Below are 24,216 nucleotides of genomic sequence, written 5' to 3'. Positions count from 1 at the left end.
GGTCTTGGGTAGGTCAGCTGAGTGGCGATGGGGACCTGAGCAGGAAGAGGCGTTTTAGCGTCTGTCTAGCGCCATTGCGGAGACGGGGCAGCTCAAGCTCCCCGACCTGACCAGACTGTTTGTTGTCCAGACTGACGCAAGGGATCGGGGATTAGGAGCAGTTCTCTTACAGGAATATGATAGTGTGTTGCAGCCGTTGGCCTTTGCCAGCCGCTCGTTAATACCCACCGAAAGTAATTATTCTGTGACCGAGAAGGAGTCTTTCGCCATCGTGTTTTCACTGCGGAAGTTAGATGTCTACCTTGATGGGACAAAATTTGTGGTGCAAACAGATCACAGCGCGGTTAGCTGGCTGATGTGGCTACATGAGCCTGCAGGCAGGCTAGCGCGCTGGGCTCTCCGAATACAGCATTATGACTTTTCAGTGGAGTATCGGAAGGGGAGCACTAACGTGGTACCTGACGCGCTATCTCGTGCCCCAGTGTCTACCAGGAGCTTAGATCTCGGCATGACAACCACTAGCGGTGCTTTTGCGCAAGTGAGCGGCACGGACGAAACGGCATAGGAGCCGCCGAGTAGAGAAAAGGGTGAGTGCGCCGACGAGCAAACCCTTTCCACGGACCAGGCAAGTAGTGAACTGCGAAGCGGGCGAGAAGGGGAGCGACAGAGAAGTGAACCCATGACGCCAGTGCGAGCGGAGGCGATAGCTGCAGCCCTGAGTGGGAACGATCCCAGGCTCCCCTTTGGGAGAATGGGAATCCCTTTCAGCAGTCAAGAGTGTGGGAATTGAGGCTGGCCCGCTGCCTTTGCGCGGGCTTTCCCGCCTTTCTCCAATTCTCATGTCCCGACATGTCTGCCCTCCTTTGCTGTCAGCCGCGCTGGGAAGGGCGGAGTGACGTTTAACTCCCTCACCCGGTAGCGGATGTTGACTGTGGCGCCGCGCGCGGGGTCCCCCGAGAGGTTTTTCGCGCGCTGCGTCGGGAGCGGTGAGTACAGTCCGGGACTTCAAACGGTGAGCCACGCATTTTCCGTCCGTCGAGTCCCGTCGCTCGGGGCTCGTCGGACTTCGCTGACGGCGCCTTGCGCCCGATGCGAACGCTCATCTTTTGTTGCCCCGCTGCGTACTCACGGCCGAAGGGCAGTACGGTGTCCTAGTGCGTGGCCTAGCTACGCCGACCCGTCTCCCTTCGAAGCCAACGCGAGCGCCTTTGCCCTCGCTCGAGCAACCGGGCCCCTTTGTCCCGGTGTCTCCGTGGATTACCTTTACCGCGGAGACGTGCTCGTGGCACCCTGTGTAGTACTTTGTGCCCGTGGCGTGGATAAGCCTATTTGCTTTCCCGCCGCGCCTTTTTTTGCAACGGGCTGTACTGCGTTTGGTTGCCACAATAAAGTGTTGCGACTTGAGCAGTATCGTGTTTCCCGCCACGGCGACGGTTAACGCGTGCCCTGCGGCTCGCTAAGACCGGACCCACGCTGGTGGCCGTACTCCTTCGGGATACGTGTACACCACACTGGCGCCCAACGCGGTATCAAAAGCTCTAGCTTTTGATTGCTCTTAGCGAGTCAGTTCGCCTGCGCGATTCGGGCTCGTCGCAACATGGCTGCTTCGCGGGACTTTTGTCCGCTGTCCCTTTTAGCGGATGCCGCGTTGCACACGGAGGCCATTGCCTCTGTTGACGGGAACCCTTCTGCACCCGTCCGTGTCGGCACCCCCTGTTGCGGTGACGACACGAGGCGCCTAGCCGCTCCCTTTGGAGATGGCGCGTCGCTTTGCACAAAGAGGCCACCGCCTCTGTCGACGGGCGCCCTTCGGCGCTCGCCTGTGTCGTCACCCCGTTTTGTGGTGAATACACTCCTACGTGGTAGCTGACGCGCTATCTCGTGCCCCCTGTTGTCTGCCGAGAACCTGGATTTCGGTGCGACGGCCGCTCGCGGTGCCTTAGCACATGCAAGCGTCGGGGGCGAAACAGCAGCTTCGCCGCCATTTGGCGAGAAGGGTGGGTCCCCATGCGGACAAACCTTGGCTGTTAACCAGGTAAGCGGCGCACTGCGTAGCGGCCGAGCGGGGGAACTTTCCGAAGGCCACCGTGCCGAGAGCGAACCCGTGACGCCGTGCACGCGGCGGTTGCTGCGGTCCTGAGTGGGCGCGATACCAGACTCCCCCATTTGGGAGAATGGGAATTGCTTTCGGCAGCGAAGAGCTACTGAAGGCTCAGCAGAGTGATCCGTTTCGAGTCTCGGAGGGACGGAGCGCCGTATACGCTGCTTGCTTTGCGGCGGGCGCCGTTAAACCGTCTTGAGAGGCGCGCCGTTACGCTGCTTGTTCTGCGGCGGGCGCGATTAGGGGGCTGAAACAGCGTGTGTCGCTGAGTCCCCGGCGGATTCATTTTGCTGGACCATGACGGGCTCCTGCTGAAGTATATAGCCACTGATTACGAGTCCAGCGACCCGTTTAAGGTGGTTATGCCCAAAAGTCTGAGAGCCGCACTGTTGCGATCCTCTCACGACGAATCCATGGCCGGTCTGAGTGGCTCGAAAGTTTTTGCAAACTGAGCGATGTTGTGACCTGGCCCGGCACGAAGCGTGGTTTTTATCGCTATTCCGTGCCTGCCACGTCTGACAAACGGTTGAGCCAAGGGTTGGAAAGCCGCCCGGTCTTATGAACCGATTGTCAGTGAGCGTCCGTGGCGCGTACTAGCTGGAAGATCCCCTTTGGGAAAACTCAGCCGTGCCCACATCGCAGACCTGAAGCCCTTTGTCACGGTCTGACGAGCTCGCGCCAGTGCCCTGCGGCACTTCGCGCAAGCAACGGGCACACCCGGAGCGGCGGACCGCATTCGGACCCCGCACCGGTATAATCTGAGGAAGCGGTCACCTTTGTGATTTCGCGCCGGACGGCGGACTTCTCCGCAACCGAAGGCCCTCAGTTTACTGTCTAGCCTCAGTATAGGTTAGCTTCTTTACGGCCTTTTCTCGTAAAGAAGTTGACCCCGCCCTGTCTGCTGCCAGTGTTTCTTTTTTTTTTTTGGAAGTGTTCGTGTGTATTTTATATTTTTTTTGTCTAATATAAGTGTTATTTGTGTTTTATGTTTTTTTGCCAGATGTTGAGTGTCGTTTTTGCTCTGTTTTTACTTTTTTTTTTCGTGTTCGTTTCGTCTACCGCGAAGGGAGCTGTGTGTGACCTTGGGTGTCGGTGCTTGCCGGGGGAGAGAGACGAAGGACGCTTTGCGCCTACGCTCGCGCAGCCGTCGGCGGTGTGCGTGCGTGTGTAAGTGCGTGACGCTTCAGTGCGAGCCCGCGAAGAGTGCGTCATGGCTGCCCTCCATCGAGGCGGACACTGGAGGTGCTGGGGGGGTCATTGACCCACTGACGTCAGACCGTCTGGCTGTGCTCTGCTCTCAGCCGTCGTCGAAGAAGCCCCGCTGCCTTTACCACCATGGCTCCTGCGCGAGGCCAGCTGAAAGCAGCTATATGCTGCCGGCCAACGCCAGGGCGCCTCGCAGCCAATTTTGGTTCGGCCTCCCTGACCACCGGAGAGGCCCGGCTTCCCGCAACGTCCAGCTCCGTCATCGAGCCAGAAATGCGGGGCCTCCGAACAACCGAAGCGGCTTTCATCGTACTCGCGGCTGATCAAGAGCAGCAACGAGCCATCAGTGAGCCACCTCCCGTACCTCTGACCTCGCACTCGGGCATCGCACCCAGCGGACACTGTCACGCCCTTCCGCCCCTCCGCGCAGTGGACGCTATCTCCCTTCAGCACCACGAACACTAGTGCCACGTTTCTGTGCTCCCTTCCGCAATTATTTGTATAGTGTCGTGTGTTTATTTTGTTATTTATGTTTTGTTTCTCCTTTGTAATCATTTTTTTAGCAGCAGTAGCAGGGCTGGACTGAGGTTAGCCTGTCGCTCATAGCAGTGTCATTTTAACTGCATGGGTGACGTCCGGCTGCCTTTTGCAGACCGGTAAAGGGCAAATTTAGGAGAGGGGGATGTGGGAATTGAGGCTGGCCCGCTGCCTTTGCGCGGGCTTTCCCGCCTTTCTCCAATTCTCATGTCCCGACATGTCTGCCCTCCTTTGCTGTCAGCCGCGCTGGGAAGGGCGGAGTGACGTTTAACTCCCTCACCCGGTAGCGGATGTTGACTGTGGCGCCGCGCGCGGGGTCCCCCGAGAGGTTTTTCGCGCGCTGCGTCGGGAGCGGTGAGTACAGTCCGGGACTTCAAACGGTGAGCCACGCATTTTCCGTCCGTCGAGTCCCGTCGCTCGGGGCTCGTCGGACTTCGCTGACGGCGCCTTGCGCCCGATGCGAACGCTCATCTTTTGTTGCCCCGCTGCGTACTCACGGCCGAAGGGCAGTACGGTGTCCTAGTGCGTGGCCTAGCTACGCCGACCCGTCTCCCTTCGAAGCCAACGCGAGCGCCTTTGCCCTCGCTCGAGCAACCGGGCCCCTTTGTCCCGGTGTCTCCGTGGATTACCTTTACCGCGGAGACGTGCTCGTGGCACCCTGTGTAGTACTTTGTGCCCGTGGCGTGGATAAGCCTATTTGCTTTCCCGCCGCGCCTTTTTTTGCAACGGGCTGTACTGCGTTTGGTTGCCACAATAAAGTGTTGCGACTTGAGCAGTATCGTGTTTCCCGCCACGGCGACGGTTAACGCGTGCCCTGCGGCTCGCTAAGACCGGACCCACGCTGGTGGCCGTACTCCTTCGGGATACGTGTACACCACAAGAGTTACTGAAGGCCCAGCAAGATGATCCGTTTTGTCGAGAGTTGAGTGACGGTCTCAGGGAGACGGAGTGCCGAGACGCTGCTGGTAGTGCGGCGGGCGCAGGAGGACGGGAACTCGTGTGTGTCGCTGGGTCACCCACGGATACATACTTGCTGCACCATGATGGACTTCTGCTGAAATACATAGCCACTGATGAGGAGTCAGTGGACCCGTTTAAGGTGGTTGTGCCCAAAAGTCTGAGAGGTGCACTGTTGTGAGCCTCTCACGACGAGCCCATGGCCGGTCACCTGAGTGGCTCTAAAGTTTTTGTGAAACTGAGCAAGGTTGTGACTTGGCTTGGCATGAAGCGTGACATTTTTTGTTATTGCCCTTCCTGCCACGTCTGTCAAGCGGTGAAATCAAGGCTTGATGAAACCGATTGTCAGTGAGTGTCCGTGGCAAGTAGCCGCCGGCGATCTAATGGAGCCATTCTCCAGGAGTGAGCAGGGGTTCATACATCTGATGGTAGTTGTTGAGCATTTTTCCAAATGGGTGGAGTTGTTTCCGCTGCAGAAAGCGACAGCGCTAGCGGTGCTAGAGAGGCTGCACGATGTGTTTTGTCGGTTCGGCTTTTCGAAAACGTTGATCACGGACATCGCGTCGTATTTCACGCTCGGGTGTTTGGTGATACGTGCCGTTCCCTAGGAATAGATCACTGCACCACTTCGCCCTATCATCCCCAGTACAATTTGACGGAGCGAACCAATCAGACGCTCAAACCGTTTGGCGGCTTTTGCTGAAACTCAAAAGGACTTGGCAGACCATTTGAGTGAACTCGCGTTCGCAATCCGATTCTCCGAGAGTCGCTCTTCTGCTTTATCTCCTGCCTTCCTTAATTTCGGAAGTGAGTTGGCAAATCCGGTGACCAGTATCATGCAATGCCAGCTCGGAGACGAGGAAGAACTGAGAGACTGTTCTGCTTACGCTTCAACATTTCGGGACAGGCTTTGTCGTGCTCTCAGTAGAGTGAGGCAGAGTTTGGCATCGGCCAGGGCCGAGCAAAAAGCCCATTACAACCGAAAACGTCGCCACCTTTCATTTAAGATAGGTGACCTCGTCCTAAAGCGCAACCACGCTCTTAGCGACGCGAGCAAGGGTTTCTAAGCTTAGCTCGCTCCAAAGTGGCTTAGTCCGTACCAAGTGGAGAAAGCTTTGACTCCACTCGCGTACTTGCTGGAAGAGCCGCTCTCGGGAAAACTGCCGTGCCCACATCGCAGACCTGAAAGGCTTTGCGTCAAGGTCTGATGAGCCTGCGCCAGCGCCCAGTGGCTCTTCGCGCAAGCAACGGCGCACACCCGGCGCGGCGGACCGCATTCGGACCACGCACCGGTATAATCTGAGGAAGCGGTCACCTTAGTGATTTCGCGCCGGACGGTGGGCTTGTTTCCGCAACCAAAGGCCCTCCTTTTTACTGTCTCGTCTCAGCTAACTTCTTTACAGCCAGTGCTTGCAAAGAAGGCGGTTCCACCCAGTTACTGCTGCTCATATTCATTTGAGTGTTTTTTTTTGATGTTTTTTTTCGTGTTTTCTTTTTTTTCTTCGTGCTGGAGGAGGGGATAATGAATTGGTGTTTTAGCATGGGGAGAGGGACAAAGGACACTCTGCGCCTTGTTTTGCGGGCCTTGTTTGGAGAGACCCGATCATCGGAGGTGTGTGTGCGTGTGTACATGCGTGTGGCGACGACAACTTAGGAAGTCACCGACCCCTACTCCATCTTGTACTCTGAAGGTGTTCGGAGACCTGCGGTTGTTAGACCGCCCAGTTGTGCCTCGCTCCCGACCGTCGCTGATAAGCTCTGCTGGCCTTTCTATTATGGCTCCTGCACGAGGCCAGATGTTGCAGACGCTGTACAAGACTCGATCGACGTCACAGGATGCCTCGCAGCCAGTGGATTTGGCGACCATGATTACAGCAGAAGGGCCGGCTGTCGCAGCGAGGTCCATCTGAACCTCCACTTAGGCAGCGTTCGTCGGACTTGTAGGGCTGTCGTCAACATCGACGAGACGAAGGTGAGCCCGTTCCTCGCATGAGGGCCTCAACCAGAACTTTCGCCTTGCACTCTCGCACCCACGCAGTCAACCAAGTCAAACATTACGTGACGCTTCCCCTCCGAGCCGTGGATGCGCTCTTGCGTGAGCATCATAAACTCCCGTTACCCCTCTTCCGCGGCGCCATTGTATTTCTCAAGTGTATTGTTGTGTTGTTCTTTTTTCTTCTTCAGCAGCAGTTGCAGAGCGAAGCTGAGGCTAGCTGTTGCCCATCGCATGACGTCTTTGCATGCATGGGTGACGACCGACTGCCTTTGCAGACCGGTGTATAGGGTGAATTAAGGAGAGGAGTATGTGGGAATCTGAGGCGCGCCCGCAACCATTTCACGAGCATTCCGCCGCACGGCCACATCCTTTTGCTTTTTCTGCTCTGGTAAAGGCGCGTGGCGATAGATGGCACCACGTGCGGGCGCGGCACGGGTTACATGCGCGCCGAGGGAGCATCTCTCTCCTCCGTGGTCGGCGCCGGGTAAGCACGTGTTTTCTTTCGTCTGCGTCCCCTTTGTGAATCGCCGCACTTTAGCCTGCCTGGGGTGGCCTTTGTCACCTCGGCAGGCGTGTTTACTTGAGTGCTAGCTTCGGTAGTGTACCCTAAGCCCACAGCGGTGCCTTGTGCTTGAAGTGGTCGTACCACACCGAGCCGCACTTGCCGTATTCCTACGCGTACGAGGTTTGCACTAACACTCGCGACCAGGCACAGTGGCCATCGTGAGAGTGCGCAGCATAGCCACGAGGAACCTTTTCCCGACCAGCGTGTCAAAGCTCGCCATTGCCAGCTGCGACGTGCTCGCGGTTTCCCCTTATTGTGAACGTCCGCGTGCGGGTGCCTTTGCTCCCCGCGTCCCGGGAGCGGACGTTGTATTGTTGTTCGCGGTGCCGCCAAGGGCAATAAAGTGTTGTGTATTTTTTGTGTTGGAACACTGTCTGTTTTGCCGCGCCACGCTAAACGCCTGATTAGTTGAGCACGCGGAGCGTTGCGCTACACGCGAGTAGGTGACGGAGTCGCGGCCCTGTGGCTCGCTAAGCGTGAACTCGCGGTGATCATTCGCTGCACTTAGTAGCGAGGTCACCATAGCCAGAACCATCCAACCTGAGAAAAACGAACGCCAACCGTAAGTTCACCCCACGGGGTTGGAGCAGCCCGAGAAAAACGAGCGCGCTCTGGCTGTGTCTGGCAGCCCGCGGGTAGCCAAAAGTGGAAAATCGAAGAGCCCCACTGATGAGAGCACTGCTCGGCACTCAGTAGCTGTCACTCAGCCATGCGTGTGGGTCATCCTTGTTAGAGAGCGGTGTCTCGGACCTCCTTCTCGTCCACTGTCTTGGGGGCAGATTGTGACACTGGTGATGAGTTCAATGAGTCAACCCACGCCATCGAGAGCGGCAAAACAAGGCCCTGGCATCTGACGCCATGCCGCTGTACAGAAGGCTCGAGCCGTTCGAGGGAGTCGGGTCTGCCTGGCCCATCTATGAGGAGCAAGTTCACGTGCTTTTTCGCGCTATTGACATGCCCGAGGAAAAACAATGGGACGTTTTCTCGGCAATTTGCTGAACCCAAGTCTTCAGTTTTTTGCTCGACCTCCTAAAACCGCCTACACTGCATGTCAAGATGCTCAGCGAGTTGCTTAGTACACTGCGCTCTCACTTCAGTCTCGGCGTCATCCACGCTAATGGGGTGTTTCCCTTTCAACAACCGGAGCCGCCGGGAAGGGGAGAGCTTTGGGCGGTTCATCGCTGCATTATGTGGTTTGTGGAGTACATGCGCTTTCAGGGACTAGCTGGACTTGCTGCTACGGGACCGTTTCATCTGCAACATAAACAACCCCGCCATGCTTAGACGTCTCCTGGAACGTTCCTACTCCTCGCTGGACGAAGTCCTGGACCTTCAGGACGACCTGGACGACCTTCAAGACCTTCAGGACCCAGAAGCTGCAACGGTTAAAGTGAGAAGGCTTGGTACCAGTCAAGACTGCGGAGTGGGCCGCTCTCATCGCTCACGTCATGTGGAGATCACCCCATGGCCATTCCCACAGAAGTCCTGGTCTCGCCTCCACGTGGATTTCGGGGGCCCCTTCAAAGGCCACTACTTCCTGATGGTGGTCGATGCATTTTCAAAGTGGGTGGAGGTTATAGCTGCCACCACTCCGTCAGAAGGTGCAACCAATGCAGTCCTGCAACAGATCTTTGCCGCCTAGATGCTGCCGAACATCATAGTCTTCAATAATAAGCCCGCTTTCGCCTGTGCAGAGTATCTGTCCTTGCTGTCAAAAAACAGAATCCGCGAAATGATGGTTCTTCTGTACCACCCTGCTTCAAGCGGTGCAGCTGAGCGAGTGGTGCAGACTATTAAAGACAAACTTAAGAAGAGCCAGGTTGGTGATTTTCGTATGCAGGTCACCTTCATACTCTTCAGTACCGAACTACACCTCATAATGTCGCCCGCCATGCCCCCTGTCAGCTTTTGCTGAGACGGATGAAGTCACCGTTGGACATTCTGCACCCAGACCTTCAGTCCACGGCACTTCTCAAACAGCTGAAACCGAAGCTGGCTGCTGACAGAGACTGCTGTCCTGGGCCATCGCCCAAGCGTGGAGTGCCAGTAATCGCCAGGAATTTCCGTTTTGGCCCCCCTTGGTCTGCTAGACAAGTGATCTCCCCTGCAAGCTCCTCCTCTCTACTTCAACAAATGCAGGATGGAACCACATGGCACCGACATGCTGACCATGTGAGGGCTACCCGCAGGACCAGGCTGGCATTCACGGCAGCGCCAGTTGCAGCCAGTGAGACAATCATTTCGCAAGAAACAGGCGCCTCCAGTTGTGCACCGCTACTTGGGCGACAGGCAAGTTCAGTGCCATCTCTGCTAACCACGGCGGAGTCTCAAAGGAATCAAGAGCGGCTCAGGCAGCACCTACTGCTACTGCACCTAGTTCCTCAACACCTGTACCCAGGTGGAACAATCGACGACGAAAGGCGCTAGACTGCTTTTCGCCTACCTAAACCAACGTTGAACCAGCTGGAACTTGTATTTTTTATTTTGTGTACAATAACTTGGAGTGAAGGGTGTAACGAGCGTGTGGCGCCCTGCCTAGCCTAATTTAATTACCTCACCAAGTTCGGCAGGCAACCTTGGTCGTGCTTGAATAATAAACATTGACGAGCGCTGCTCGACAGTCAGTAGCTGTTACTGCGCCATATGTGTGGCGTTGTTCTTGTTAGAGAGCAGCGCCTCGGTCCTCCCTCTCATCCACGATCTTCAGGGCTGATTGTGACAAATAGCCTGAATCTTGTCGGCACATTGTGATTTGTTTCTGGTGTCGCGTTGTGCCTGCACCACTGAACTTGCGTTGCACGATTTCTGAACTTTGCGTGCACAGACGTGAACTGGTTTCGATTGGTGCAGGTGAATCGAACATTAAACAGACCTATCGTAGTTTTCTTTTTTGTTTTTAGTTTGGAAGGAGGGCACATACACCCATGCGCCTGCGGCAGCGAGAACGGCAGCAACACTGGCTCGCGGGCTATCATGGGGCACAGGTGAGCAGGCACAGAGCCGCCTGCTCACCTGCGAGAAATAACGAGCGCTCTCACGCCCCCACTGCTTTACGCTTCGTCGGCAGGGCACTCGCAAAAGATGCATGCTTATGCAAAAATGACAAAATCCGGGGTGAAATCCTAGATTGTCCTTAAGGAAAATTTGTTATATCACGGTTGTCTCCCGTTGCACTACATAGAGGTCACAAATACATGTGCCTCTATAAAGCAACGGCAGGGAATAGAAAAACTTCGTTATATCGAGGAATTTGTTATATGAAGATTCTTAATAAGCAGATTTAACTGTAATAGGAATTGTTGGGGTTTAGCTTCCCAAAACAACCATATGATTATAAGGGACGCTGCAGTGGCGTGCTTTAAAAATTTCGACCTTCGGGGTTTGTTAACATGCACCTAAATCTCAGTTCACAGGCCTCAAGCATTTTTGCCTTTATTGAAAATCCGGCCACCGCAGCCGAGATTCGATCCCACGACTTGTGGCTCAGCAGCCTTAGCCACAAGACCACAGTGGCAGGTGAAATTTAGAGAAAGATTGCTGGGCTTCTGGATCAGAAACATTGGGCTCATACTGGCAAACAATCACTGATTTCACTCTTATTGTGTAATACATGTTGTGCTGGACATTCAGGGCAGTTAAACACAGCATATTCATGTTTACTTCACTGGGAGGGAGTTGGCGAAAGGGTTCTTGCTAGGATCTGCCAGCCGCATGCCAACCGTCCCGGGTAAGTCTTAAACAGCTTCACTGTTAAAAGTCATTGGGAAACATGTGACATCAAGATCATTAACCTTTTTGGCGGAGTGATTCTAAATTGAAACCTAAATTTCGTAGGTCAGTCATTAAGCACCTGGCAATTGTGAAGTACTGGTTTTCAAGGCCTCATATTAGCGTGATAGTGTTAAAGAGCTTGTTTCGCAGAAATTCCAGCGTCAGTGTCAGCATCATTGATTGTGAGTGAAGAGTAATCATCTTTTTCCTGACCACAAATCGAGAAAGATGCAAATAAAATAAATAATGAACATTTCTGGGTGGTGTTATATTACGCAACTCTGCATCTGCTTGGAAATACAGTGAAAATAGCTTCCTCTGTTTGGAAATGCAGTTGCAATAACTTTCATGCCTTACAAACAGACACATCCTGTGTACAGGCTTCACAATGCAACTTGTAACAACACAGTAATATTGCATGGTAGAAGCGCACATCGCCATCACGTGTGATTATCATAACGACTTCGTGGTTTAAGGCCGCCTACCTATTACGAAAGGCACAAAATTACTGTTCTTATTCTCTGAAGGCCACTAGTGGGTGCATAGCAAGAAAACATTTCATGCTCATAATTGCTCTTTGTTTAAAAAATGCTGGTCATTACACAGAATGCAACCATATACGTGAAAGCTTCAATGACACTAGCCACTTTCAACATACTCGATTACATCATAGTAATCCGCAATTTAAGCTTTTCAAGTATCATCAAACAACGACAAGATTACGCTAAGTGGTTTAAGTTCGCACTGGGTGCAGTATATTGCTATCGTGCTCAACTCTTATAGTTGAAACAAAGGGTCTCCCAATTTTCTAGCATCTACTCTACATGTAGTGCCAACCTGGTACACACAACAAATTGAGTTGTAAAAATTACAGAAGTGATTGCAGTGTTCATGCATTTGATTCAAACAGCTTCTTTCACCATGCACAAGTGGTGCATTTATTCTATTTTTGTGTCACTCATTTTAATATAGGCTTATGGATAATATGTCATCCCATTGAAATATTACTAAGTAATAAACAATTCATAAATAATTCAGCCACAAATTACTCTTGATGGAAAAGTGTGAGCTCAGATTTTATTTTCTTTCTATCGTTTGGGACTACCGTGACCATGCACATTGCAAATTGTAAAAGCCAGTAGCTTACACCTGAAAGCGGGCTGAAAGAGTTAATAAATGCGCCTTGTACTTACATTAAAATAACCATGCTGTGTGTCACAGAAGTGTATCGATGTAGGGGCTTAGATCATGATAGATTTTCAAAGCGACAGGGCCTGCAAACACAAACACAGATAGATTATGTGCTTGTTGTTACTGCCTCTTGCCTCTAAGTGAAGTCTTTGTGCAAATGCAGGTGTACTTCACACGTCACGCCCACTGGACAGGGAACAGCGGCCACACTACTCCCTTGTGGCCCATGTTCGCGATGTGGCTCGCTGGGAGTGGCAGTGCAACAGCAGCATTGAGGTGCTGCTGAGCGATGTGAACGACAACCCGCCGGTGTTTGGCCAGAAGACCTATGAGCTGGTCTTGCCCGAGGACACACCGGCTGGCCGCCTGGTTGCCCACGTGCATGCCTTGGACCGCGACCTAGGTCAGTCATGCGACAGGCATCTGTTGCAGTCCTCTCGCTAGGCTGCACTCATGCCACAATTCACGATACATCCCTAGACTAGGTGTGTAATTTTTTATGCAACAAATGGCATGCTAGTGTTCCTGCACTTTTATGTTTAAGGGGTCTGCTCAATGCGTGACTGTGCTGAAGTTTAGCTGCAGTTCCAGCCACGCACTGTCACACCATGCACGATCAGCATCCCCTTCTCGTAGCTCAACTCAATGCACCTACAACTGGTTCGGGCATGTATGGCAACAGGTTACGTCAACAAAACAACACTTTATTGCTACGTTTGCAATATCGTCCAAATGTCGCATAGAGAAATAGTTCGCCCTATGAAGAAAAAAGAGAATGCGGCCTACTCCTTTCATCGATTGGCCGGCTCACGGCGTCTTTGAGGTGATTACATTCAAGTCAGCACAAGTAGTTGAACCCTCTTATAATGCTCCCAGATATAATTAACCATCTATCAATTATAATGACCATATTTTAGTGCACTTAGGATTTCCTTGTGCTACCCTTTGAAACTGAGTCCACATACTGCGAACATTTTTCAAAGCATCATATTTTCACATTGAACACTTCTGACACAGTCAAGGCAAAAATATTGTGCATACAAAGCAAAAAAAGTGTTAAAACAGACATTTTAAAGCATGTGATAGGCACACGTTTGCACGTGCCCCGCTGCAGTTTACTTGCTACGAAGATATTGCAGACTGCAGTGAACACTGCGCGCGGATTTCGGGAAGCTGCAAGTTAGGTCTTCTACTCCTGAGGCGTTCCGTCACCGACAGAACAGAAGTAAAAAAAAAAAAGCATGAAGGCTTGCAGTCAGCTTTCGCACGACAAACTTTTCTGACGTCGTCCTTGGCCTCTACGACAGCTCACGATTATTCAATAATGCCTTCGAACATAACAAACAATAAATACAAGACGCAATAACTTTTTGTCGCATAAAACTTTACTGCGAAGCTCACCACTTTGACGCCACAATGAGCTGCTAAAGATTTTGGACCTTTCCATAACGGCAGAGACTGGTCTATTAAAATAACGACTGCACGGTTGTGGCCATGTTTTACCGACAAAGCATCAGAGAAGAGCGATCGTGAGGTGGCAATGAATGTGCCATTTTGACTAATCACCCTTATCACAGCCATCCTTTAATATCTGCTGGGGGAAGTGATGATGGTACAAGTGTGTCATTCTGCTGTTCACAAAATTCTTCTTCGTTGTGTTAAATGGATAGGCTACTTGTGTTAAATTAACAGGCTACTCGCCGCTCGAAGTGGCAGTCCCAAACAATGCTACTCTTGTTGAGGACTTCATTACCACTCTCAATGTTCCGTGACTATACATTCATTTCTATGCTCAGCTTCAAGCAGCACCCGAACTAAGGATTGCGCCTTATAGTATGAGCGATAGCCGCTGTCACAATCTGGTGCAAAACCGTTTCGATTGTCCCGCCATCTGTCTGTATTTTTTTCCTTCCCTTAGAGAAAGTATGTTTATTACGAGTTTGTGGTTTTACTTATTCTCTATGGCTAGCGCTACAAGCAACATTGAGAAGAATAGCCTTTCGGCAGCACTGTGACTTTTTTCTCTCGCTGAAGAATTTAAAATTAGACATAAAGCCTACAATTATGAATATTTCTTGTTGGTTCATTGATGAATACTGCACACTGCTTTGGGAAGTGTCAAATTCATTCCCTTTGGCTACAATGTGTAGCGCTGGGCTGGTGCTAACCTCAGCCCTTTCCATGTAGTTGGCCGCTCTCTTTTGCAGCATTTATATTATGACGAAATACAGTAAAACCCCAATAATTCGGACTTCATGAGACGAGAGAGAATGTCTGAATTAACCGAGGGTACGAACTATCGCAAGTACGAACAGAACACTTGAAAAATGTTTCCTACACTATCATACATTTATTTCTTTAAAAAGTCTGTGATCGCAGTTTGCTTCACAGACGCAATGTGCGATGAAGTGACAATTTTGCGAAGTTCCTGCTGGTAACTGGGTCCGCGCACACTGTGCGAGGAAAACATGCATATGTCCTCCAAAACGGCCAACGCATGTGCAGCCTCCGTCATAGTGTGGCGTGAACGTTCGTCAGCATCACCTACGTCCTCGTCAGCCGATCCCCCTTCGCCGTCCAAAACTTCAGCGAAGATATCCCTGTCGGTCACTGTGCTGGCCACGGCAACATCGCTGCCAATTGCGAAATAATCGCCCAGGGGCACATCGGCTGGCATGATGCTCACATAGTGGTCGTCTTGCTTTTTGCCGGTTTCCTCATCGGCCATCATTCCCTGATAAGCAGCGTTGTGCACGAAGCCACTATGCCTAAATAAGTTTTCGACTACTGCAGGCAGTGTGTTGTTCCACACGTGTGTCAGCATATGGATTGTGCTTAGCAGGCTTACTTCATATTGCTTGCCTGACTCCATGCCGAGCAACATCCGCTCGAGTACCTGCCGTCGATAGCGGCTTTTCACGAACTGTATGATTTCCTAGTCCATTGGCTGCAGGGAAGCCGTTGTGTTCGGAAGCAGGAAAAGCAGTTGAATGTTCCCGAGCCCGAACACCTTCATGTGCGCACTACAGTTGTCTAGCATGAACAACACCTTCCAAGCATTGGCGGCAAAGCGGCGGTCGAGCTGACGCAGCCAGGCTTGAAAGTGTTTGGCAGTCATCCAAGCCTTTCTGTTGAACCGGTAGTCGATAGGCAGCTGCTTGGTATTCTTAAACATCTGTAAACATATCCCCTACATTCATCCGCTGCCATCCTGCTAACTGACACCTGGCGCCTCCTTATCCATTGGATCTCCTCCGGGTTTATTTTTATGCCAGCCCCTCTCGGCCACCTCAGCTTGCTCCCTTCGCCCGTTGCCGCATGCTGTATTGCTTTTTTTTTTATCTGTGCACAGCACGTCTCGTCTGTTATACCTGTGGGCCACAGCGGGGTTCACGAACGGTGCGAGTATAGAGACGTTGTTGCTCATAAGCAGATAGCGAGCGAAGGTCACGAAACTGCCCGCGCCAACTGACGGTTGCTTCCTGCAAATACAAAACTTTAAGACTGAACTACATGCATGCAATTTTTAAGCGAAGACGTCAGGATTTTCTGTTGCTATGACTGTCGTGAAGGGCTATTCGTCAAAATCGCGTTGCATGTTTCTGGGAAACCAGAAAGAATTTGCTTGTGGCCCAGAAAAGATCGTGACTATTTACGTGACATGGTCCGCTATTCTGACTACGGTCGCAAGTGAGGCGACCGCCCTGGTTTGTCATTAGTCTTGTTAACGAGGGTTTGTTTTGATGCTTCGGTTGTAGCTTGCTACTGTATTGGTTACTTGCTACAATGTCAACGGCGTCGTTGCGACCGTGGTGCGTGGTTGCCGCGTAGTTGGCAAAGTGCATCGTACCATCTAGGCTTGTGCGGACATTCGAATGTTCTGAAAATTCGAATTTATGGTACAGTATTCGAATTCGGTTTGATTCTAGTTTGTATTGTTGAAAACTTCAAGTATTCGCAATGAACGAGTAGGTGTATATCAGTCTACATGTAGCTACTCGTAAAAGTGGTTTCACTGCAGTGTAGGGATGCTAAGCCATGAAAACAGTTGTTCAGGAGAAATCCGTTCTGTTTCACTTCAAATATAAAGGGGCCCTGCAACTATTTTTGAGTATGGTCAGCAAACGCTGCCGATCGGTAGTCGACGCTACCTGGAAAATGTCGGCTAATTATTATATCCCAGCACGCGACCTACGATTTCTAATAAACTGTGGAAGTCAGATAAAAATTGCTCTCTTCTCTCGGCAAATGACGCCATATTGTAAAAAATCACCTGTCACAGTCATTGTACCAGCCATTGGCTGATTTAAAAATGGGGCGCTCGATCGTTACTAGGGCAGCCGCTGTTGGCCGCGACTTGTCCACTCATACATGCGCGATTGCAATGAAAAGCCGTGTATTCAAAGAAAAAGGAGAGAGAAAAAATGCTCAAGGTCACGATGTGCACGTAACATATTTTCTTTCACCATGCCATCTCTCGTGATTTTGCTTCAAGCGCTTTTGTTGGGACAAGAAGAAAGAACCCAATCGCTGCATTTGGCAAATCGCAAAAGCCCGCTCATACTGGACAGATTTTAAAAGTTTTTGAGGTGGTTAATTCGTGAGGCTGTAAGCTTTTTTAGTGAATCTATTTCGTGACTACTTGAAAAGTTGTGGAAAAAATCCTTTTAATGAACATATGATCCTCAAATTGATTGATCATTTTTTTAAGCTTAAAAGCTTGTTTTGCCGACTTATTCGCTCTAAGTTCAATGAATAATGTTACGTATTTTACAGGTATCACTTGCATCCTGCTGAAAGCCAAATCCTGCTACTTCTCAAAGTTGTTTCAATTTCCTTCAAATGGAAAAAAAAGCACTTGCAGAAAGGCCTTACTTCAACTAAAAATTATATATTGTGCAGGTTAGTTAGATCATGATAATTACGCCCATTTTTTTTTTATGTGATTTGTTCTATTCAAATTTAATTCGAAATTATTCGACCAAAATCACTATTTGCTTTGAACCTAAAATTCACTATTCGCACAAGCCTAGGAGCGTCGTAGCGCACGCTTTTGGACATTCCTCGAGATCACAGCAGATACCACTTTTGCGGTTGAATGATTGCGAGAAAGAATAGCGGCAAGACGCTCTTATGGCGTGTGCAGGTGGCATGGAAAAGCTTGCAGAAGATAGGGCCATCATTCACTGAAGATGAGTAAAGTGCAACAAAGAAGCTGTTTCCAAACAGTGCACATGTATGTCAATTGCAAAAGGATGTTGGTTACTTGCTACAATGTTAACAGCCTGGCCACAGTTGTCGTGTGAGGCTGCCACAAAGATGGCAAAGTGCGTCGGAGCGAACGCTTTTGGGCACCCCTTGAGATCACAGCAGATATCATTGTTGCGCTTAAACGATTGGGAGAAAAGATAGCCGCAAAACGCTTTTATGGCGTGCGTGGGCAACGCGGGGACAGCTTGCAGAAGATAGCGACATCAACCACCGAACATGAGTAAAGTGCAACAAAATAGCTGTTTCTAAACAGATTACGCGTATGTCAATTGCGAAAGGCTAAGTGACATAACTGTTGTTTTTTTTTTTTTCATTACTGCACCTTTCGCTCTTCCCGAATAAGTTTTCAATAAATTTGCCTCACATAATAGACGTACCCGCAACTTTGGTCAAATTTTTTTTAGAAAAAAAAATGCTTTCATTGCACGAGTAAATACAGTATCAGTCCATGGGCTCTTCCTTTGCACATATTCTATTCTTAGCCTTCATTCTAAAAAAATCAGTCATGAAGTAGTAAAAAGAAATTACTAAACTTTTGTTGATTACCTCGAAGTTAGCTTTCATGCTGTTGTGAATGTTTTCAGCAGTATTCACTTGTCATCGATCTCGGAGGCATGTGCTATTGGCAATGAATTGAGAGGAGGACGCTGGGTGGTGCAGAAAACATGATTTAATTAGAAACAAGCACTCTATAAAAACAACTAACAGTGAAAACTTTACATAAAACACTAGTTCCTAAAAAATAAGCCATCATGTCTCGCGCACTAATCCAAGTCTGGCTGGCCAGTTATGCCTCGCAGTTTAGTTACAGTGTACTAGAATAATGAAGCGCTTCATGCAGAAAGCAATAGATGGGGCTCTACGAGCATGGGCTCAACGGAACCGACGGCCTTAAAACTTCGACACTGCCATATTAGTGAAACGAGCCCTTCAATGTCATCGTGTTAAAAGTTCTGCAATCATACTCTAGCGCATTCAATAGGCATGCAAATGTTTGCCGAATGTGAAGATGCATGCTCAAAATAAAGTTTGCTTAACAGATAAGAGAAGATGGATGCTACATCTAGTACCCAGCAAAGTACTGGATCCAGTATCCCGTGTAGTCAAGCTTTCAAAATTGCGAATTAAAGTCTGTTTTTTTCTCAGCAATGTATATATTTTGAAACTTAGCCATACGGAGCACTTGAGATCATAATAAATGGGCCAAATGTACAATGTGTGGCAATCATTCTAAATTATCTTTAATAATTGCAAATGAGTTCTGCGGAAACCCACAAGGGAGGCGGAAGGAAGGCGAAGAAGACAACCACCCAATCGAGTGGTTGTCTTCTTTTTCTGTCTTTAATAACAACAAAAAAATAATAAAGACACGAATACATTATGAAGAGAGACAAGGCTGACCTGCCTGTATTTCTCGTGCTACAGAAATGAATGCCAACTATCACAACCAACTAGCCCACTCTACTACCTTGATGGATTTAATTTTAAACGCAGTGATCAAGGGTGAGACAGCTGTGCATATTGTGCGTTTTTGATATATTTCTGTTTTCTTGCCCCAAACTGCTTCAAAAGCACAAAAATCGTGAAATTTGCGCCAAACTGCTCCAAAACAACCTCGAAAGTTACAATTTTCATGCCAACCTCAGCTTCAGTGAGAAAAAAAAGGCCGAATTCGCTACATGATTTTTCGAGCAACAGCAGGAATACCAAGAAAATAAGACCCGCCATACTTTGCACCTTTTTGGTGACGCCGAAGGGTTTCATAGTGCGGGCATAATCTCCTCTAAACTATTGCAAATATATGTGACCCCACAAAAATGTACTGCCGTGCATCGAGTGTGCTGCTTCTACTAGCTAGGCTGTGTGCTCTGGCGCTACTGTCGCTTAACGAAAACAACTGTGTTAGCCTCCCTAACCGAGTGGCAAGCGTAGCGGGGTAGACTCTCAGGCTCTTTGTTGTGCGATAGCGCGTTCCTCTGGTCGCTGCATTTTTGATGTCGACGCTGCTGCGTGCGGTCACCTACGCTTGCGCATTTGCCATGAGAGAGGAACTGAACACGGAGTCATTCCCCTGCATGCTACGCATCTTGATGCTCTGGCGCATGCACATGGGTTTTCAAACTAGGTTCCATGAGTGACAAAACACGTGCAACCTATTCCTGGTTTGCACCCATTAGCTACTAATTTATTTGGACAAGGTAGTTCTTATTGCATATTTCGCTTAAAAAAGCCATCGCACAAAATTCGAACATTGGTGTCTAATAACCAAGGGACCCAATTTGTTATTTTTCAGCCCGTGGTGACGGAATGCCCGTTCAAACCATTTTAAAGGATATTAACGGGCACCTCAGCGCTTCACTCTTCATTCATATGACGCGTTGGCAATTACGTGGCACAGTTTTAATAAGCGGTGATTTGCCCATTGCTCCATTTTGTTTTCGAAACTCGCAACAAGTGATTTAAGAGACGCCACTGCGTGCCGGTTCTGGGCTGCCTGAGCTTTTGAGCTTAGCTTTACGTTCAACCAGTGTTTTGGTCAATGGCCGTTCTGCAGTATGACTGGTGTATTTCGTTTTTCTTTTTTTTTTTTCAATAAAACCGGCTTGTGTACAATTGGCAGTTTGTTTGCGTGGACACGAATTTCTTACCTGCGCTGCGGGGTGCGAGCACTTTTTACGGAAATTGTGGAGTGGCATGGGCGGCAATCGCAAGTCGATGTATTATCGGGAGTTCTACATCAACAGTGATGACTTACGATATTAAGGTGGGACGCTGCACTTATAAGTTGAAAATCGGGCTAAAAATTGCATTTTCGCGTTCCCGATGCCCTTCCGCACCTTTCAACAAAGTTCGACTTCAAATTTCTACTTATTTCTCAAGTTATAACTCAAAAAGAGAGCAACTTTGCGCAACCGGGCCTTTAAAATGACGTGTAAACTAGTTGTACTTCAACCGCCGACGGCATGCGAACTATTCACTCCACCAGCGTCATTTTGATCTTGTTTGAAAGGTCGCGTTTCTCACTTTTTTTTTTCTGTTGACAATTATTCGCTCCTTGGCAAAAAGCAAAAAAAAAAAAGCGGAATCAGAATAACATGCAGCGCGTGATTCCATTGGTTGCTTGATGCAAGTGACCGAAATGGCGCTTCCCGATTGGCCAGGAAAACTCTCTGGCAGTGTCCGCTGCCATATTGAAACGGTATCGCCTTTGCGAAGGTGCCGTGATTCATATCCGTAATGTGTTTGTGCGTCTCGCTATGCCCGGCGGCGTGAAAGAGTCCCGATCACAGCATCATTTTGGCCGTTCATGGAAGAAAGGCAAAGGCAGAAAGCCCAATGGTGCTGCTACTGTATTGAGGGCAAGCGTCGACGTTGCTTGCTTGATAGCGTCGTCATAACTGAAGACGGTTCCTTGTGCGTGCGTAGCGTGAACGCTGGCCGCACGCTACTGACGATTTTATCAATGGAGGAGTGTGCGAGACAGCTTCCCCGGATAGCAGACACTGGGTGGATTATGACCACGACGACGCTATCGGCAACGGTGAAGTGGGCGTGGACGCAGACCTCCCTGACAGCACGCGCAATGTCGACTCCGGCCGTGTGCAGCTAGGCGCTGATGTGATCGGTGCCAGTGAAGTTCGTGACACGGGCACCCGCGAGACAGCCACGGTGAGGGTCTTTTGTTGGTGTCTGCAACAGTGAGAAAAATTGAGCACTTTTCAGAAGCAAGAGGTGTGGCAGCGAGGCAAGACGCCAGCAAGGCAAGACTCAGAATTCACACAAATGCCTCGAATTCATGATTTTGAGTTTAGTATCAAAGGAGTAGCACGCTTTTTTTTTGCTGTGCAAGCTGCTGCTCTTGCAGGAGCTGTGCTGTGCTTTAACACAGGCAAGGTCAATACGTTTGCTGCAATTCTAGAGCAGCTGGACATCACAATATTCAGCAGCACATCCCTGAGGGCTAAAGAGAAGGACTGCCGTCAGAGTGCAACCTTAAATAAATAGAAAGAAGCATCCCAAAGTTTGAGAAAGCTGGTCAAGAAGAAGTATAAGGACTGGATGCATTCAGATTATGCCCCTGGTTAATTTTTATAAGATTTTATTAGTATTTTTTAATAAAAGTGTTTCGAAACATTTTTTCTCATTTTCTCAAAACATCAATTTTGGCACATTTGCCAAGTTGCAGGGAAAATAAGTTCTGTTTTATTTGAGTTATCAGCATAATTTTCATTTTAGCCAGAAAGATATATGCATTTAGTATAGTATAGTATAGTATACTAAATACTAGTATACTATACTAAATACTAGTATACTATACTAGTATAGAACTATACTATACATTTAGTATAGTAGTTCTATGGTGGTTTTGCCGGGACCAAGCCAATTCGTCGTAAAATGCGGGTCGTCGCAAGACCAGGAGACGTATAATCGAAGTTTCGCTGTATTTTTGTTGGGCGATACTTGGTGATAATCTGTTTAAGAATTTCCTTCAAAGTCTGTTTCAGTGTTATGTGTACCATGGGCCAATTAACATATGCTCTGGTGTCCCCACATTGCTAAAAACTTGCCTTTTCAAGCTCCCAAGACGACATAATAAATGCCTTCTGGAGCCCTCCACTGCGCCGTCTCTCATAATTATATGGTGGTTTCAAGATGTTTATCCACACACATCAATCAATCGATAAATTAAATGTCCCCAACTGCTCAAAAGCAAAGTTCTCCTGCTCCAAAATTGAAATTTCGCTCCTCCAAAAACTTCTCCCAATTTATTCTCAGCCGTCTCACCCCGAGTCATCCCACTCCTGCACCAACTGTGCAAAAGCACGCCAAATCAGATTTACTGCGCTATCCTGATATCAATGAAAATTGCACCAAACTGCGCCGAAATCGGATTTGAGAGCCTGTATCACTGGCAATAAGCATGCCAGCGCATCAATAGTTGTGCACCTTGTCCTTGGGGCCACCAAAGTCACAATCACGCGCCTATTTTATTACACTGAACAAAGAGCAGTTGGGCGTAATTTCAAAATACACAATGCTATGTTTGGTGCCGACGCAACTCTCTTGTGCAAGTCCGCTTAACGGCAAAATTGGAAGTCTAGTCCAATTGGTAGTGTGAAACTGTGGCGTTAATTCATCGGCGAATGTTGTCCGTTCTAGGAACGCTGCTGATAGCTCGTTTGAAGAGTTACACGGCATGTAATAAAGCAATTTTCACTAATAACTGCACACTTGCCGCCAAAATGTCTGTCACGTCCGTTCTATTTCTGGACATCACGATTTAATTTTTCATGCTTTGCGTCCGCAGAAGAACATATGAATGATGAGAATGTGTTAACACTTTTTGTCTAATATACTTAACCGTGCATCATCATACAGAAGAGCTTTTTTGTAATTCCTTCCACCAGCACATTCGCGCTTATAATCTCTGTGGCGGTAAAAGCCCCCAGAAGACCCTGCCCTTTCGAACTCGATCGAGGTTGCTAGAATATGAACCGAAAATTCTTGCGGCTTTCTTTTTAAACATCATCTCAACAATAAAAGCATGCTTTCTGGTCGGAACAGCTACAATTTGGTTTTAATTTGCACAGCTATAGTCAGGCCATTGCTGGCGCTTCTGGTATTGGAAGGCCTGTGAAGTGGCTACGCCTTGTTACACATCTGCCTCTGACTTTCTAGAGTCAATAGCGGACATTTAAAAAAAAATGGACATCACGGCATTGCATTCATTGCTTTGTTTTGAAGGGAGGGGGGAGGGGAAGCTGCTACGTCACTTGAAGGGTGCAGTAGCTGGTGTGCGCTAACTCGAGGCATAATGAGACTGCTCATAAACTTTCTGTGCTACTAACCTCTGCTTTGCGTTTAGATAACTGAAAGCTCGAAAACAGCTTCGGCAACTGGAGTCATCATTGTCCCTTTAGCCAGAGTTCTGTTGAGTTACGCTATATCTGATCCAAAAGATAAAATTTGTTAGTTTCACTTACCGTCTTAGCAATGAATGTGATACCTACAAAGTGTATTGTTGTACCAAATAATAAAGCTTGGTGTCATCAGTGAGAAGCGCTAGCGGCATGGCTGCCGTTTCCAAGGTTGATGCACTCACCGCACTCGCAAAAACTTACTGCACGCGCGATGTTTGGTATCCGTGACTTGGGTGACTAGACACCACTGGAACATCTCTTGCACGCTGATGCATGTACAGATGAAATCATACTTGTCTAGAGTGCTCAGCCGGCCACTCCAGCTGGCATTTTTCTTGAGAAATATGTAAAGAGAGACGCCATAATAATACCAAACATGGTCATACTATTTGTTAGGCCCTTGTGCTATAATGTAAGCATCAACAAATGCTTGTAGCTAATGGGAGATAGAAGCCGAAGCCAACAACAGTGTTTACACGCATGCCCTCTGCTGCTCTAAACAATTGCGATTCTATCTGTACAGCACGAACGGCACATACGAATGACGCGACGATGGTGTGACCGCCTTGCGATCAAGGCTTAGTGCATAATGTTATATGGCCGCTCTAGAAAGCAAAGCACTTTTCGCACAGCCTTTTTGCATTGAGAGTACAAGGTATAAGGGCATACCAGCCAGAAATAGCGCGCATGCCAGCGATCA

General features: G+C 49.1%; 1 protein-coding gene and 1 long non-coding RNA gene across 11 annotated transcripts in view; one reads left to right on the top strand and one right to left on the bottom strand.

The window, feature by feature from the left end:
- LOC119178697 (fat-like cadherin-related tumor suppressor homolog) overlaps positions 1 to 24,216 on the top strand; it is an 812,220-nt gene that overhangs the window by 433,711 nt on the left and 354,293 nt on the right. For all 7 annotated transcript variants that reach the window (XR_012888480.1, XM_075882464.1, XM_075882456.1 and 4 more), the window contains one exon: positions 12,488 to 12,727. Coding sequence is in view for 6 of the 7 variants with exons in the window: in XM_075882464.1 (XP_075738579.1) it covers positions 12,488 to 12,727 (240 nt within the window). In the remaining variant the exon portion in view is untranslated. The remainder of the gene's footprint in view (positions 1 to 12,487; positions 12,728 to 24,216) is intronic.
- LOC142783826 (uncharacterized) overlaps positions 1 to 24,216 on the bottom strand; it is a 56,033-nt gene that overhangs the window by 11,908 nt on the left and 19,909 nt on the right. For 2 of the 4 annotated variants that reach the window (XR_012888495.1, XR_012888496.1), the window contains exons 3-4: positions 18,142 to 21,285; positions 12,327 to 12,407 (exon numbers count right to left, since the gene is read on the bottom strand). This is a non-coding gene — a long non-coding RNA (uncharacterized LOC142783826). Of the gene's footprint in view, positions 1 to 12,326; positions 21,286 to 24,216 lie in introns of all 4 variants that reach the window. The other 2 variants (XR_012888493.1, XR_012888494.1) reach the window with 1 other exon arrangement.

The sequence above is a fragment of the Rhipicephalus microplus genome, chromosome 2, assembly GCF_043290135.1.
Source record: "Rhipicephalus microplus isolate Deutch F79 chromosome 2, USDA_Rmic, whole genome shotgun sequence".
Classification (NCBI taxonomy): Eukaryota; Metazoa; Arthropoda; class Arachnida; order Ixodida; family Ixodidae; genus Rhipicephalus; species Rhipicephalus microplus.
Note: the sequence above shows the minus strand (reverse complement) of the source record. Positions and strands in the feature narration are given on the sequence as shown.